Source organism: Dermacentor variabilis, chromosome 2, assembly GCF_050947875.1.
Source record: "Dermacentor variabilis isolate Ectoservices chromosome 2, ASM5094787v1, whole genome shotgun sequence".
Taxonomy (NCBI): Eukaryota; Metazoa; Arthropoda; class Arachnida; order Ixodida; family Ixodidae; genus Dermacentor; species Dermacentor variabilis.
Window position 1 is genome coordinate 209949222 of NC_134569.1, and position 17797 is coordinate 209967018.

General features: G+C 49.8%; 1 protein-coding gene across 1 annotated transcript; it reads left to right on the forward strand.

The window, feature by feature from the left end:
* The first annotated feature begins 11599 nt into the window (after window positions 1-11599).
* On the forward strand, window positions 11600-16292 carry LOC142571167 (uncharacterized). Its single transcript, XM_075679443.1, has 2 exons — window positions 11600-11986; window positions 15858-16292. The coding sequence occupies exons 1-2, from the start codon at window positions 11704-11706 to the stop codon at window positions 16274-16276; spliced, it is 702 nt and encodes a 233-aa protein (XP_075535558.1). The 5' UTR covers window positions 11600-11703; the 3' UTR covers window positions 16277-16292.
* Window positions 16293-17797: the final 1505 nt, after the last annotated feature.

A 17797-nucleotide genomic window follows, 5' to 3' on the forward strand; every position in this document is an offset into this window, starting at 1 on the left:
ACAGAGTCGCCAATCAAAATAACGGGATATTTCCACTTTCTAATGAGCTCTCTACAAGCAAGAAACCGAGTGCAAGAACAGCCATTGCTGTGCATCGAAACATCACCGCAATGCAAATCGGCTTAGAAATCGAAAATCTGCACTACACCTTTGTGCCGCTAATGCCCCAAAACAGGAAGCATAAATGCCTCAATGTATCAAACATATATAGCCCGCCAAAGTGCAATACTACCCCCTTCCCCACAATCATGAGAAAAGCGAGGAAAGATGCGGCACAAGCCCAGCTCGTCGTCCTGGGAGACTTTAATACAAGCCATACCATGTGTGGCTACCCGCGAAGTACTATGAAGGGAGTGTCGATAGCAAATAAGGCTAACAATCACAATTTGACCCTGCTCACAGATCCCACGCCGCCGACACGTATTGGCAACAACGTGTCACGAAACACCACTCCCGATCTGACCTTCGTACGGTAAGTAGAGGGCGCGACGTGGTCCAATACAGGCCTTAATTTGAGCAGTGATCATTATGTCCTGGACATTAGAATACCAGCTGCGGGGTATAATAAAAAGAAGAAACTGCTCGTCAGACATGCCAAGTGGGACCAATTTAGATTTAAACGCAACCGTCAGGCAGCAACGAAGATTAAAGACCTAAACGAGTGGACGGCACAGCTCCTCGAAGATGCCGAAGAAGCCACGATGGAGGTACCCACCGAGGAAGATGGCCCCAGGCCCGGCTCATCAGCCTCTTGGAAGAGCAGCAGACTCTCCATGCAAGGGCCGTATTCTGTAGCGGTTCGCTTTGGAACCGGTTCGGTCTGGCTGTTACGTCTGGATTACGTCACTCGGATAAAGAGTGGAACGGGGCGGCGTGAGGGGAACCAATCAACGAGCGGCGGTCTGCCGGAAGATCACGTCATCATTTTTGTTGATATAGAAATGGAAGGATGTTGCTGGTTTGATAAAAAAACATTGGTTTCTATAGAACACTTGCAAATATAATTTTCAGTAATGAATGTGAGCTTGCGGCGCAGACGGCTACTGGGAGTTGTAATTTTATTTGTGTTGTTTTCTTATTTAGTCGCTAGGTGATGTGACATACGTTATGCAAACAACTTGCCTAGCTTTGTTTACGTTTTGGACTTGTTCGCGCGCCGAAACCGAAACGATGTCGTCGCACAAGGACAGGCGGCTGGGTCCTCATGTTTCAGCGAGGCAGCGCGAAATACTCGTTTTATTTGTCGAGGAGCACCCCTACCTAGCAAAGGCGTGGTGTGTGTTGGGCCAGCAGCTGACGGCGGCTTTCTGTTGCGCCGTGGATGGGAATCTACCCCATCCTTTTAGAGCGCAGCTCTTTGGCGTCCGTTCCTGGGTTTCGCGTCGTCGTCGGCGTCGTCGTCGGCCTCGTAACCAGCTCCGCCCCCCTTTCATCCCCCCAGCGCTAGCAGCGACCGACTGATACCGCTGGATGCCGCTGACGCCGCTAGAGAGTCAAGATAACGTGACTGCATAGAACACCGTCGCCGCCATGCAGAAAGAGGAGGAAAGGGTCCCCCCCCCCCTGTTCTTGTGTGGCGGATAGCTGGGGTTGACTCACTATCGCCGTCAGCGGCATCAGTCAGTCGCTGCTATCTCTTCCCTCCTCCCTTTATCGTGTTGTCCGCTTGCTGCGCGCGCTTCTGCCCCCATCGTTTGCCGCTGGGTGTACACGCCGCCCCCCTCCGCTTCCGCTTACTGCTGGTTGCTCTCGACGGCGGCGATGAGCCTCCGCTTCGGCGGCGCGAACTGCAGGGTCTTCTCGGCGGCGGCGATGAGCTTCTGCTTCAGCCTCGCTTACTGCTGGTTGCTCTCGACGGCGGCGATGAGCCTCCGCTTCGGCGGCGCGAACGGCAGGGTCTTCTCGGCGGCGGCGCTTAGCCTCTGCTTCCCCCACGGCTGTGACAACCTCGCGAGGCACTTGTATAGATCTCGTCTTTGAGAATCAAGCATTGGTGTACCAAGTCGAACATATATCAGTCTATTTCTCCGACCACAAAGCTTCCTTCATGACTGTCAAGAACTGTTAGTGGAGTCTTTGTTAAAGGAATACGCGTGAAAAATAAAAAAAAATTATGTGGTAGCGCATACATGTGTTGCTCGATTTCTTTGCCTCAATCTATCCAAAAGGTGAAACAGCTTATTTGCTGCGCTCACATTTCGCATTAGGAAGTAACGTAATCGTCGGTAATTTTTTCTTTGCCCACAACCGTAATGGCCTTGGCGACGGTTGTAATGATCCGGCTGACCGAAGGCTGCGACAGTGCAATCGCTTCTTCATTCCCGACGCACTGTTGAAAGCTCCCGGTGGCAAAAAACCGCAGCGCGCACAGCACTTTCATCGTAGTGTCGACACCACGAAATCTTTGAGGTCCGAGATCTATGTCTTTGGAGAGCCTAAAATGCCTGCGAAACTCTTCTTTGGCCATGCCGAACGCGTCGCGTCGTTGCCTCTCGTCGCGTCGTTGTCTTTCGGCGCTCGCCAGCAGCACTACCAAAGGAGCCGCCATTGCCGTCTCTGTCTCGTCTCGTCTAGGTGCCGGCTCGTCAGCTGGCGCGAGACTAGCCGGCAGCCACGGCTGTTCTAGCAACCCTCGACATCATGGTCGCCACCGAGCGCGACCCTCGAGCGAACCACTTCTCCGCGGTTCCTCTCGTAGCAGGGAACCGGTTCCTTCCCGGATGATTGACAACTTGTGTGACGTCAACAAAATTTGTCGTCCCGCCCACCAGGGATGACGACAACGACGACAACGAAGCGCCGACCAATGGCAACAGCCGCACCGAACCGGTTCCAAAGAGAACCGCTACAGAATAGGGCCCCTCAAAATGGATGAAGCACTAACACAACCGCACACTTAAACTAGCACTGGCCCAGGCTGAGGCGGAAGTACTGGAGTATTCAGCGAGCTAAATTCGGCTCAATGGATGCAGCTGTGCAACAGGCTAAATGGCCAGCGCGGCTCGGAGAACCCCTGGTTCTTGTTTAGACATTTGCTCGATCCCGATAGCAACAGAGGGGCAACGGCCGAGAAGGTCAGTCGGCTACTTTGGACGCATCCGGCCTCAGAGCAAGATATCATACAAGAGCTCACCAGCTGTTATTTTAATACAGAAACAAATGATCTGGCGTACGCAGAGTACACTGGCGAAGCGAATGAGAGCATAGATGCCGACATAACCGAGGCTGAGGTAACAGCTGCGCTCGCCGATCTAAAAACCACCTCGGTGGCGGGGCCGGACGGCATAACAAATAAAATGCTATGCAACCTCGATGACCGGACAATTAGAAGCCTAACCGGCCTCTTCAATCAGGTGTGGCGCACCGGGGAACTACCACAGCCATGGAAGGAGGCTGCCGTAGTCTTTATTCCAAAACCTGGAAAAACGTTGCAACTGGAGAATCTCCGCCCCGTCTCACTTACGTCATTTCTGGGCAAAGCACTGGAGCACGTTACTTTAGCACGCCTCGCCGAGCATGTCGAGAAACAACAATTATTTCCACCCACCCTCTTTGGCTTTCGGCCACCTGTGTTCACGCAAGACATGTGGATGCTCAAAAGGGACGTTGTGGATGATGCCGGAATCCCGGGGGCGATGCGCACGATCCTAGGGCTCGATGTGCACAAGGCGCTCGATAACGTCAGACACGAGGTCATACTCAGAAACTTATCGGAGATCAATGTTGGGGCACGGGCGCACAGATACATCATTGCCTTTCTTCACAACCGGACAGCCACCTTCAACATTGGAGATATCAACAGCCCTCAGATCAATCTCGGCGCTAGGGGTACACCCCAGGGTGCAGTACTATAGTACTATCTCCTTTTCTTTTCAACTGTGCAATGAGGAACCTACCCAAGGAACTTAACAAGATCCCGTTCATCCGCCATGCCATCTATGCGGACGATGTTACCATTTGGACGAGGCAAGGCAATGCCGGGGCCGTCAAACAGGCATTGCAAACAGCAGCCGACACGGTACAAGCCCACGTGGCCGGCAACGCTCTCAAATGCTCCTCTACCAAGACAGAACTCTTTATTGCCGGCAAAACAACGCAGGTAATCAAAACTGTGCTGACCCGCCGTGGTTGCTCAGTGGCTATGGTGTTGGGCTGTTGAGCACGAGGTCGCGGGATCGAATCCCGGCCACGGCGGCCGCATTTCGATGGGGGCGAAATGCGAAAACACCCGTGTACTTAGATTTAGGTGCACGTTAAAGAACACCAGGTGGTCGAAATTTCCGGAGTCCTCCACTACGGCGTGCCTCATAATCAGCATGTGGTTTTGGCACGTAAAACCCCATAATTACGGCGTGCCTCATAATCAGCATGTGGTTTTGGCACGTAAAACCCCATAATTTAATTTCTTTTTTAAATTACGCTGCACATAGCAGTCAATAGAGACTTTTAGCTTGTACGCTATTCCGGTAAACGGGAGCGGTTTGGGCGGATTACCGGATGGTCGGGGCGTAAACGTGAGCGGCCGGTGCGGTGAAGCCGCCTGGTGTTGTAGAGCTCAACCAGACAAACGCATAGCTAAAGCTGCAGTAACTCACCATATCCTGCTTCGCCACTCGTGCAAATTTTTGGCAGCGGCGTAATTGTGAACACGATTACGCCACTGTCGAAAATTTACGCCAGCAGCTAAGCAGAATATAGTAAATAGCTCTGTGTTTGTGTGGTTGAACTTTGCGCCACCAGCTGGCGCCACCAATCTGGCCGCTCACGTTGACGCCCCCGCTAAACCGGAAAACCGCCCGCGCTTGCCCGAATACCGGACACGCTAAAAGTCTCTAATAAAGAAGTAGTGCCCCAGGTCGCCGCCATTAGAGTACTGGGGCTCTTCCTAGAGGAAAAGAACTCGTGCAAAGAAACTATGAAGAGAATGGCGAGCACCACTGGCCCAATAATCGGGCTACTGCGACGTATTACTGGCCGCAAGTTTGGACTCCAAGAGAAAGAGGCATGCAGGCTAATCCAGGCTTACTTTGTCTGCAGGATAGCATACACATGTCCTTTCCTTCAACTACGAAAGATCGACGTCGCCAAGATCGACATTTTATTGCGTTCAGTCTACAGAGTAGCCGCCGGACTTCCTACATGGGCAAGCAACGAAAGACTGATGCAATTAGGACTCCAAAACAGCGTCACTGAAATTGTGGAAGCGCAGAGAGCGGCGCAGTGGTGGAGGCTGTCATGCACACAGCAAGAGCATGAGATCCTACAACTCCTGAATCTACCCCCCCCCCCCCCCCCCACGCACACACAGGAATCACCAAGAGAGCGAAAATTCCGAGAGACATTAGGAACCAACTGGTCATCCCACCACTCCCGAAGAACATGGGAGAACACGACAAGGGACGCCGACGCGCGCAATCCCTTAAGAAGAGTCTAGCAGACGAACCGGTCGCAATATGTGGACGCCTCACCTGTGGGGAACGGCACATATGCGATAGCGGCTGTGGACGGAACGGGGCGGGTCCTCCGAACCGAGGAAATCACAGCAAGGCACATCCTAGAAGCGGAAGAGGCCGCCATTGCTACTGCAACCGCAGTCGCAGAGACGCTCTTCATAGTGTCGGACTCAATGTCAGCGATCAAAAGCTTCAGATCGGGCAAAGTAAGCTAAACCACGGCAGAAAAACTACAGAGGCCGGAGATAAGCATCAGGCTTCTCTGGGTCCCTAGTCACGTGGGAAACACAGGTAACGAAGCTGCGAACCTCACAGCCCGCGCAACTACTAACCGGGCCGAGGGGAAGCCTCCTGCGGAAAACCCTGAAACCCTGTCACTAAGTTACGGAAATTGCCTCCGTCGGCAAAGAGAGGAACGACAGATTTACCCGCGTCCATGCGGCGGCCTAAACAGACAACAGGCCGTGACCCTGCGCCTAGCTCAAACGGGCAGTGTGCTCAGCCCCAGGAGACTAGCGGCCATCCTGAAGTATGACAGCGTCTCGACATGTACGTTTTGCGGCTTAGCACAGGCTGGACAGGATCACATTCTATGGGGATGCGACCGCCACCCGCCCCCCAAAGAGCTCCTGCGGCTAGCCCCCTCACCTGAGAAATTGGAGAAAGCGTTGAGAAGTGTCGACCAAGAATCACAGTCCAGGCTGGCGGAATGGACGGCGACAGCTGCGGCCCCCTGGGCCCCGACCTAGCCTGCCCCCATGACCTGGCTCCCCCTTCCCTCTACTATTAAATAATGTTATTTCCTCCTCTTCCAGGCGCCTGGCTGCATACATGCGTCATGACCCGTTTCAGCGGTGGATATATGGCACGTCGGTTTATTGTTATTTACACTGCCAGCCACATTCATCGGCAGATGGGTTATGCCGGAATTTCTCCTTTCATTCTAGCGCTATAACAATTTGTGAAGGAATGTGCCAGGGAATTGTCATATTGGATATTAGCGATGTGACAATCAGATCACGTGCTTCCCGTGCAAAATTTAACAGAGTTCCATAACCATTTCTCTCGCTAGGTTTGTGGTCTGTGGCGTCAAAAGACGGCCAAAGGCCACCTGCGGATCGCTCACTCACGGTTATGCGATCTTGCACTGATGTGATCTTGAACCTTGGTCGGCAATACGACCTCCCGAGCCAGGCTCACCTCTGCCGAACAGCCAAGTGGAAGCAGCATAAAGAATTGGTCAGCTCTGGAGCACGAGGGAGGGTTGCATTCAAGCGATCGGACCACGCACGCACGATTACACGCAAAATTGACACGCGAGTGTCCGCTAGAGGCACTCTGCGTGTAAAACTTTGAAACAGGCCGGTGACAAATACCACCTAGCCTGCTTGAGTTACTCAGGTACGCTGTACACGCTTTCTATTTTAGCATATTTGTATACATCTCTCTAATCGTTTTTCTCTGCTTGAACACTGCTCTACCTACCTTATACCGCTACCTGTGCCCTTTACGCATCCGGTCGTATGAACCTCTTCCCTCCTTTCTTTCTTAAAGCATCTGCTTATCTCAACTGCTGACCAGTTGATGCTTCCGTGCACTTTAAATCGAATAGCTTACGGAAGACGAACCCCTTCTCATTCCATTGGCATATGCCGTGTGGTCTCCGGGTTCTTTGCTGCAGCTTACACATGCCTCCTGTAGTTGTAAATTTTATCTCTGGCATGTTTTTGTCCTTCGGCAACCAGCTCTAGCCTCAAATAGCAAGCATGCACTTTCCTTCGTGTTATCGTACAGATTTTCCCTTCTAATATCTTCTCATTCTTCTAAATATCCATTGTCTTCTTTGTTTTCATTTGTTGCATCTAGTTCCCTGTCTCTGTTTATCTCTATTTCTGATGGCTCGTGATTGTCAATTTACACGTTCAATTACCCTGTGCTTGGTTGACAACTTTCTTCACCTCCTCCCCCATTCTGCGTCAGCTCCATGTGAGATGTGCGCTGCGTAGCGTGATGATGATGATAGGGTTTCGTGGTGCAAGATCTAGGTGGATGGATGGATGGATGGATGTTATGAGCGTCCCCTTTGGAATGGGGCGGTGGGTTGCACCACCAAGCTCTTGCTATTATACTGCCTAATGTCCTATCTAGGCTAAACAATAAAAAAAAAACACTATGAACTCCCACAACCAAATTTTCTGATCCCCTATTACGAACTGTGCTTTGGTACGTCTCCGTTTTTTGTCGTTTTCCTACTTTTCTTCCACCAATCCTCCAATCGCTTCTTACTAATCTCTATTGCGGAGATGTTAACTTTTCCCCTGCTCTCGCTGAATCCAAGGGCTTCAAGGAGGCCAGTGGTGCCTAAATCGACCGCTGTGTAGACGCCTCCACATTCTAATAAAACATGCTCGATAGTTTCCCTAGCTTTACCGCAGCAAGCACATGCTTCTTCTTCCTTCTTATATCTCGCTAGGCATGACCAAAGAGCGCCGCCGCCTAGCATCGGTACGTGCGATCTTTGCATTGCAGTTGCGTTGTAGTCCACAAAATGTCACGACATGCAGCAGTTGCATCGTATCGTGCCGCGGGTAAAGGAATGTGACATGTGCGCCGCCTTGTCTCGATAGCGGTGTTTACTCTTCGGTACACGTTATGGCGACTCTTCGCAATGGCCGAACCGCTGCTGAAGAAGCGAACCGTCGAACTGCGCGCGCAGATGCAGCCAGGCAACAACGGGCTCATCAGACCGCTAGGAAGAGAACAGCTCAAGCAGCAGCTTGACGTCGACGCCGGGTGGACAGTTCAGTCTGTTCTCGTCAAAACGACAGCAAAGAGACTTCGCCGCGAAGACGCTTTAGCTCGTGCTGCCGAACATGGAGCTCCTATGGAGGAGCTCTTGCAGTTTACCTTGCGACTGTGATGCGTGTGCAGCGCAGGCCTGTGACCTTTTACTGGACGGTTACATTTAAGCGGAGCTCCTGGACAATTTAGGGTATATCCTCCCATGTAACATTATTTTCACCTTTGTGCAAGCAAAGTACGTATTTTCTTCGCCAGTTTTCTATGAAATGAGTAATAGTGCTTGTTTCGCAGGGTGCGCTGCAGTGCTCACGCGAAGATGAAGGTCTTTGTAGGATCGTGATTGAGAACACAACAATCAAACCCCGGCCCTCAGTCCCCAGCAGCTGCGAAGCAACTGACCACGGCGGCGGTCAGACCTGCGACGCAGCAGAGGGTGCTAAGAATCACTGGCTCCGGACAGGCCGCCATTGGAATATGAACCTGGCAACGTTTAACGCTAGAACGTTATCTAGTGAGGCGAGTCTAGCAGTGCTATTGCAGGAATTAGAGGGCAGTAAATGGGATATAATAGGGCTCAGTGAAGTTAGGAGGCCAAAAGAAGCATATACAGTGCTAAATAGCGGGCACGTCCTGTGCTACCGGGGCTTAGCGGATAGAAGAGAACTAGGAGTCGGATTCCTGGTTAATAAGAATATAGCTGGTAACATACAGGAATTCTATAGCATTAACGAGAGGGTGGCAGGTCTTGTTGTGAAACTTAATAAGAGGTACGAAATGAAGATTGTACAGGTCTACGCCCCTACATCCAGTCATGATGACCAGGAAGTCGAAAGCTTCTATGAAGACGTGGAATCGGCGGTGGGTAGAGTGAAAACTAAATACACTATACTAATGGGCGACTTTAATGCCAAGGTAGGCAAGAAGCAGGCTGGAGACAAGGCAGTGGGGGAATATGGCATAGGCACTAGGAACAGCAGGGGAGAGTTATTAGTAGAGTTTGCTGAACAGAATAATATGAGGATAATGAATACCTTCTTCCGCAAGCGGGAAAGCCGAAAGTGGACGTGGAGGAGCCCGAACGCCGAGACTAGAAATGAAATAGACTTCATACTCTGCGCTAACCCTGGCATCATACAAGATGTGGACGTGCTCGGCAAGGTGCGCTGCAGTGACCACAGGATGGTAAGAACTCGAATTAGCCTAGACCTGAGGAAGGAACGGAAGAAACTGGTACATAAGAAGCCGATCAATGAGTTAGCGGTAAGAGGGAAAATAGAGGAATTCCAGATCAAGCTACAGAACAGGTATTCAGCTTTAACTCAGGAAGAGGACCTTAGTGTTGAAGCAATGAACGACAATATTGTGGGCATCATTAAGGAGTGTGCAAGGGAAGTCGGTGGTAACTCCGTTAGGCAGGATACCAGCAAACTATCCCAGGAGACGAAAGATCTGATCAAGAAACGCCAATGTATGAAGGCATCTAACCCTACAGCTAGAATAGAACTGGCAGAACTTTCGAAGTTAATCAACAAGCGTAAAACAGCTGACATAAGGAAGTATAATATGGATAGAATTGAACAGGCTCTCAGGAACGGAGGAAGCCTAAAAACAGTGAAGAAGAAACTAGGAATAGGCAAGAATCAGATGTGTGCGTTAAGAGACAAAGCCGGCAATATCGTTACTAATATGGATGAGATAGTTCAAGTGGCTGAGGAGTTCTATAGAGATTTATACAGTACCAGTGGCACCCACGACGATAGTGGAAGAGAGAATAGCCTAGAGGAATTCGAAATCCCACAGGTAACGCCAGAAGAAGTAAAGAAAGCCTTAGGAGCTATGCAAAGGGGGAAGGCAGCTGGGGAGGATCAGGTAACAGCAGATTTGTTGAAGGATGGTGGACAGATTGTTCTAGAGAAACTGGCCACCCTGTATACACAATGCCTCATGACCTCGAGCGTACCGGAATCTTGGAAGAACGCTAACATAATCCTAATCCATAAGAAAGGGGACGCCAAAGACTTGAAAAATTATAGACCGATCAGCTTACTGTCTGTTGCCTACAAAGTATTTACTAAGGTAATTGCAAATAGAATCAGGAACACCTTAGACTTCTGTCAACCAAAGGACCAGGCAGGATTCCGTAAAGGCTACTCAACAATAGACAATATTCACACTATCAATCAAGTGATAGAGAAATGTGCAGAATATAAGCAACCGTTATATATAGCTTTCATTGATTACGAGAAAGCGTTTGATTCAGTCGAAACCTCAGCAGTCATGGAGGCATTACGGAATCAGGGTGTAGATGAGCCATATGTAAAAATACTGGAAGATATCTATAGCGGCTCCACAGCCACCGTAGTCCTCCATAAAGCAAGCAACAAAATCCCAATAAAGAAAGGCGTCAGGCAGGGAGATACGATATCTCCAATGCTATTCACAGCGTGTTTACAGGAGGTATTCAGAGACCTGGCTTGGGAAGAATTGGGGATAAAAGTTAATGGAGAATACCTTAGTAACTTGCGATTCGCTGATGATATTGCCTTGCTTAGTAACTCAGGGGACCAATTGCAATGCATGCTCACTGACCTGGAGAGGCAAAGCAGAAGAGTGGGTCTAAAAATTAATATGCAGAAAACTAAAGTAATGCTTAACAGTCTCGGGAGAGAACAGCAATTTGCAATAGGCAGCGAGGCACTGGAATTCGTAAGGGAATACATCTACTTAGGGCAGGTAGTGACGGCGGATCCGGATCATGAGACGGATATAATCAGAAGAATAAGAATGGGCTGGAGTGCGTTTGGCAGGCATTCCCAAATCATGAACAGCAGGTTGCCGTTATCCCTCAAGAGAAAAGTATATAATAGCTGTGTCTTACCAGTACTCACCTACGGGGCAGAAACCCGGAGGCTTACGAAAAGGGTTCTGCTCAAATTGAGGACGACACAACGAGCTATGGAAAGAAGAATGATAGGTGTAACGTTAAGGGATAAGAAAAGAGCTGATTGGGTGAGGGAACAAACGCGAGTTAATGACATCTTAGTTGAAATCAAGAAAAAGAAATGGGCATGGGCAGGACATGTAATGAGGAGGGAAGATAACCGATGGTCATTAAGGGTTACGGACTGGATCCCAAGGGAAGGGAAGCGTAGCAGGGGGCGGCAGAAAGTTAGGTGGGCGGATGAGATTAAGAAGTTTGCAGGGACGGCATGGCCACAATTAGTACATGACCGGGGTTGTTGGAGAAGTATGGGAGAGGCCTTTGCCCTGCAGTGGGCGTAACCAGGCTGATGATGATGATGATGATGATGATGATGATTGAGGTCACGCGGGGAGAAGAAGAAGACGCGCTGAAATCATAAGTTGGTAGAGGCTCCGCGCATTTTGTTTTCGTTTGCCAAGACTAGCAGTACAAGTATAGTTTCCTCTAGCTCGGGTGTACGCCAACATGGATGACAAAGCAGACGACCACACCAAGGCATTCAGCGAGAACTCTGATGCGGCTTCAGCGAATGAAAGTCAGTTCGTGACGCCGCGGCTCCGTACCAAGTCTTCGAGAAAGAAACGCCGTCGACGCTCCCTGATGCACGCTGCGTCCAAGAAGGTGCCGCCCGGTCTGCCCCCTCCACCGGCGCCAAAGGTGGAAACGTCTGCACCTGCTACCACCGAGCCTTGCGCCCACACCGACGAGAACGCCACTGCAACCAGAGAGAGTCTAACGCATGTACGATGTAAGTGCCACTGCATTCTTTTGCAAACAACAAGACAACGTAGGTTCTCAAGTAGCATAATGGATAGTTTCCATCTGGCTGCTTGATCGCCGAGCAGACGCACCAGCATCTGTTGAACTGACTCTACAATGTGGCTATCTCGCTATGCCGTTTTCACTGAGTACGAGGTTATCTCTCTGATGCATTACGAGCGGTGGGCGCATGCTGGCGTGAGCGTACTGGTAAAATGCTCAAATACTTGTTCCTTGAAGAACAGCGGGTGACCTAGAAGGTGACAAATTAACTGGGGCCGGTATTATTATGGTTTGTACAAGAAATGGCACGTCTGAAGACAAATGCACAAACTACAGCAAGGACTACGGTAATTCCGAAACCTGGTAGCCCGAGCTTCGTCGTAAACATGCTTTATTAATAGATAGACGCGAACAATGCTATGTTCCGAGCGCGTAATTTGCGACAGTGGCTATCGTGAACTTGATAGATACGCGAGAAGATACGAGGAACAAGGCTTTGGTAGTCACGCTTAGGTTAGAAAAATTAAAGGGTGTGTAGGCGCCGATAGCTATCGTCATGTTTCCAACCAAAGAAATGTGCTGTTTCCGACATTCCCTTTATAAGTGGAAAAATCAATGAGTTCTAACATGGAAATTCACCGATGATGAATGACTCGGGAGCTTTCCGCTCTTTGAAATCAATCGTTTAGTTCAAGCACTTCGTCATCAAGACTTGGCGCATGAAGGCTCCTATTCACGCCCATTCTAAAGGTGTACGCGGCAAAAACTCGGACAGCCGGTTTGGCAGTCATACGTACCATCGCCGTTGTTTAAATGCAGAACGCTCGTGCAGTTCTGTAGCTCCTGTTCTGCTGTTAAAGGAGTACTGACACAAAAAAAATCCACGTGGTTTTTTCTGCTTTAATAAGTAGTTAATGACCCAGTAATCACGGCACGAAACCTCGTTTACTTCAGAGCGCGACAGGTAATTATTTGCAGTCTTTTTTGTAGCGGCTAGTCGAAGTTTCCGTTCCAGAGAGCAACGAGACGGGACAAACGGAATGTAAACAAAGTGGTTACGTGTTCGCGAAAAGCCATGACGTATGCTCTGACGCGCAGCCAGCGTGCGCGACCAACTTGCTGAATATTGTCGTGCGACTGCCCCATCGGTCGGGCGACCGCAGCCAATGACAGCGCCCGTAGCGTGAACGTCATGGCCACGTGGTAGACCCGGCGGGGCGGGGCCGGCGAGCGGGCGCCTCGCCGCTCCGACCATGCCTGTTTTTTTTTCTCTCCCTGGTCGAAACGCGGGCCTCTTTCGCCACTGACGGCGGCACATAAATGGGCTATAATTTGTTTCTGACACGAAATAACTTCTAGAATAAAGTGACCTCGAAAGAGTGCGAGTTATAAACCGTTGTGCGAAATAGTAAATCGTTGGCGTGATTTCTACTCGGACGCAGTAAGCGCAGACTCGCCAGCAATCGTCTATATACGAAGCGGCTCGCCTGACTGGCCTGTTTACTCATCGCTACTAACGGCACCGGGAAAACTAGCCGTATTTTCACTTAAGAGAAACATAAATGTTCAGGCATTGATTGTGCTGACGAATTTAGGCGCTTTATTACGAGCTGCGGACACATCGCAAGGACCCTCGGCCCCGGATAGACGGCCGGCGAGCTAGGCCTACATCGTCTCCCAGCGATCGCAAGCTCGCTTGGCATGCTCGTTCGATTCTGTCGGCACCAATTAAATCAAATGTGCTGCAATTTAAGCGTGACATAACTGTGTACACGTTGTGCCGACTAACATAGGCGCTTCGTTATACGAGCTGCAAGCGATCGTGTCACAAGCGCAACCGTTGTCGGATTCGATGGCCCAGCGAGCTATGCCTGCCGGCTCTTGGCCATCGGCGGCTATCAACGGATCCGATACTGCTAACGCGGCCTTGCGGAAACACGTCTACAGTGCTCGCATAGATGTGTTTATATTGTCATCGTTTGTTTCAAACAAGATAGCTGCGCAAATACGGTTGCTTTCACTTTCTGTTCAAAGTTACGCAGCATTCCGAACTTCCACGCAGGGGCGCCGGTTCTGGGCGGAGCTACCCGCCGCTTGCTCATTCGTACCATGTGTCCCGAATCGCCGCATGCGGCAAGTCGCACACGACGCGCCGTAGTACAGATCGCACGGATAATCGCGCCATGTGTCTCGCGCTTTAGACATGGCCAATCATTACCGACTCAGATATTGCGGCCGGCGATGGCGAGGACGAACCTCAACAAAACCCTCGCATCGGCCACAATCAATGGTAGGACACAACAAATCGGCGTTGAACGTTGTGGCAGCGCAGTCAAGCTGATAGTGTGGGAAGTATCCCAATGGACACGACAAAAACTGCAGTTGCAGCGACACGGAGAGCGTCCCACTACAACAGCTAGAACAAGCAACAACAGAGGAGAAGAGCACGTGTAAGCCGCATGGCAGCCAAAGAAAATTCGCGACGTAGCCACATGACGTAGCGTTTTCTTGGCTATTTACAATCCCGGTTGATGTCAATGTCGCGGGGTGCTCTGTTTTGCGGTTGGCTGTGCGCACGTACTTGAAAATTGATTTTAAATATGTTCTAAGCGATATTCGCCGCTGATATATTATAGACGATGTGTGTGTGACCAACTAAATCGATCTCACAAGTTATCTCGACTTCAAATTTTTGTGTCAGTACTCCTTTAACAGGCGAGTTTTCTAAGGCAAAGTTATCTAAGATATAATTAAAGCACTCGAACGCGCGACCATTGTTGCTGGTCGAACCCACAACTATTGGTGTTAAGGCGAAGTTAAAGCACAGCTAATTAAGCTAGAATTAAGGCGCTCAAACCCAAGACCTTTGGCGGGAGTCGAACCTACTAGCTTATGTGTGAAGAGGAATGTAAGTAACGCACAGTTATTTAGGGTAAAGTTAAATAAGCACTCGAACCACGTCCAATTGGGGGGAGTCGAACCCACGACCTTTGGTGTTAAGACAATGTTAATTAAGGCACAGCTAATAAAGGTTAAATTTATTAAGGCACTCCAAGCCACGACCTTTAGTGGCAATCGAACTCATGACCCTTGACGTTAAGACGAAAGTAAGGAACAGTTATTTAAGGTAGAGTTCAATAAAGCACTCGAACCCGCGACCAATATTTATTGTTGGTCGAACCTACCACCTTTGGTGTTAAGGCAATGTTAACTAAAGCACATATAATTAAGGTAGAAGTAATTAAGGCACTCAAACCGACGACCTTTGGCGGGAGTCGAACCCTCGACCATTTGTGTCTAGAGGAAAGTAAGTAACGCACAATTATTTAAGGTATAGTTCAACAAAGCAGTCGTACCCGCGACCATTGGTGTGGGTCGAACCCACACCAATGGTTGCCTTTAGTGTAATGTAACACCACCGCCTTTAGTGTAATGAAGGCAGAATTAATTAAAGCATAGCTAATTGACGTAGAGTTAGGCACTCAACCCCACGACCTTTGGTGGGAGTCGAAGCCACGACCTGCGTTTTGCGCGCCTTGTGACGAACACCGTTGGTCACGCGACATCGCGGCGCTTCTGCTGACGTGCCCGCTAGAGTCACGTGACTCCGCCAGTGGAGCCACCGGGCGTCGCTGCCCTTCTGTTGACGTGGCCGTAATGCTTTCGCATCTATCCGCTTAGGTACAACTAAGCTCCTTGAATTTGTTTAGTAGATTATTCTTAATCACACGTCTGACTGTCGCGATATGTAACGCCAGTAATGTCACCTATTCATGCAAGCAATCTAACTACAGAAGGGGAATTTCTCTCCATACCGCTAGCCTGCTTTAAATCTTAGGCTGTCGTGTCTTTTTCAGCTGAAGCCACTGACCCACCCGATGCTTCCACCTGTCCACTGCTTGCTCCACATGCGTTACTGTCCGGGAGTACAACCTCGATCGCGGAACTGGACCGTCGCAGATCTCGGAGCAAGTCGGTGGGCTTCATGCCAGGGACCACTCGCAGCTTATTGGTGCCGCCAGAAGACTTAGCGGGTTTCGGTATCGGCGAGCTTCCTCCACCACACGCGTTGCTGAGTTCACTCAGCGTCTTACCAAAAGAGGTACGGAGTCCACTTTGTGGTGACGCTGTGGTTGTGACGAAGTTTCGAAAAGATAAATTGAAACGAGGGATACGTAATGCAAAGCGGCGCGAACACGGACATCTAAGCGCAAACCGAGCGCCTTTCTCAAGAACCGAATTTCTAAATATTCAGAAAATTGTACGCCGCATTTGAGGTGACAAAGGTTATGCGTGAGCAAATATATAGGTGTTGATCTGAACCAGGTTTGTTGTGGGAAATTGTGTCGCTGTCGGCGATTGCTTTGTATAGAAGCATCGGGCAATAACTTGATAACCACAAGGTAAATCAAGTATTTCGCTGAGTTATGCTACCGCTATTCAAGCGGGAAAAAAAAAAGATAAGAGAAACGGCGTGACATAATTAATGAGTAGATCAAAGGCAAAATTTATATTCGCACAGTGGGCGCTATAGATAAATATACATGGAAAAATCATATAGCACTCAGGGTAATGCCAATGTAAAGCCAGTGCTGAGAAGGCCGCAAAACAGCCTTAAATGTTGAGAAATTTTATAAAATATGGTGGAAGAAAATGTCTGGATAGTTTTACATTAAAATTTGCTGAAGCAAGCTGTTGACTTCGCAAGCACGCAAGAACATATTTTTTTCCTTTTTTCAACGTTCGAAATGGCAAACTAAAAAAAAAAAAATCACCGACGCGAGCACTACTCCCTAATGCGAATTTTGAGCACAGCTCTTTCGATGTTTTCCATTCGCGATATATGGTGTCAAATAATTTTATTATAGATGACATGGTGCTCCCGGCGGCGGGGCTGATCCTGCGCTCGATCAGCTGCGTATTTAGCCTAGCATGCTTCTACAGTCTGGCAGCAAGCGCGGCTCTGGGATCTTTGTGAAACGGCTTCATCGCTGTTGACACCGTTCGAGCCTGTTCGCGCGCGCGACTCGCACAAGAGCGACTGCAATGAACTTGAGCAACGAGGCAACTTTCTTCTTCTTGCATCTCGTGGAGAAGTTCCCCGCGTTGTAGGACATCACTCTCACCGATTACGCGGACACGAGAGCGAAAGAGACGATTTGGCAGCGCTTCGCCAGCGAAATGGACTAAGGTACAAGTGGTTTTGAATACCGAGATGCTCGTTGGCGATTGCTTGTTGGCGATATGGTCCTTTTGCCAACAAGACCTCTTTCGGTGAAACAAGTACTCGCAACCATCCAATTCGGACAAAACAACAGCCATTGCAGCCAACCGTCGTTACCTTTCGATCTCCATTCTTCATTCAGAGTGAAGACGTACGAAGGCGGAACCGCATGGCGCGATTTCAGGCGCGATTGACGCGCGGATGGTAGGACGCGCGCGTCATTTTGACGCGTGCCCAGCATGATCCATAACGAAATCGCGCCGCCGCGTGCTGCTGCTCATCAGAGTAGAAAAAAAAAATTACCGACGATTACGTTACTTCCTAATGCGAAATTTGAGCGCAGCAAATAAGCTGTTTCACCTTTTCGATAGATTGAGGCAAAGAAATCGAGCAACACATGTATGCGCTATCACAGAATTTTTTTTTGTATTTCCCGTACTCCTGGATCATTTCGACGGCGGCGACGGTAAGCTTCTGCTTCGGCGGCACGCACCTCTGGATTCTGACGGCGACGGCGCTGGGCCTCTGCTCTGGCAGCTCGTTTAGCAGCAGCAGCAGCAGCAGCAGCAGCAG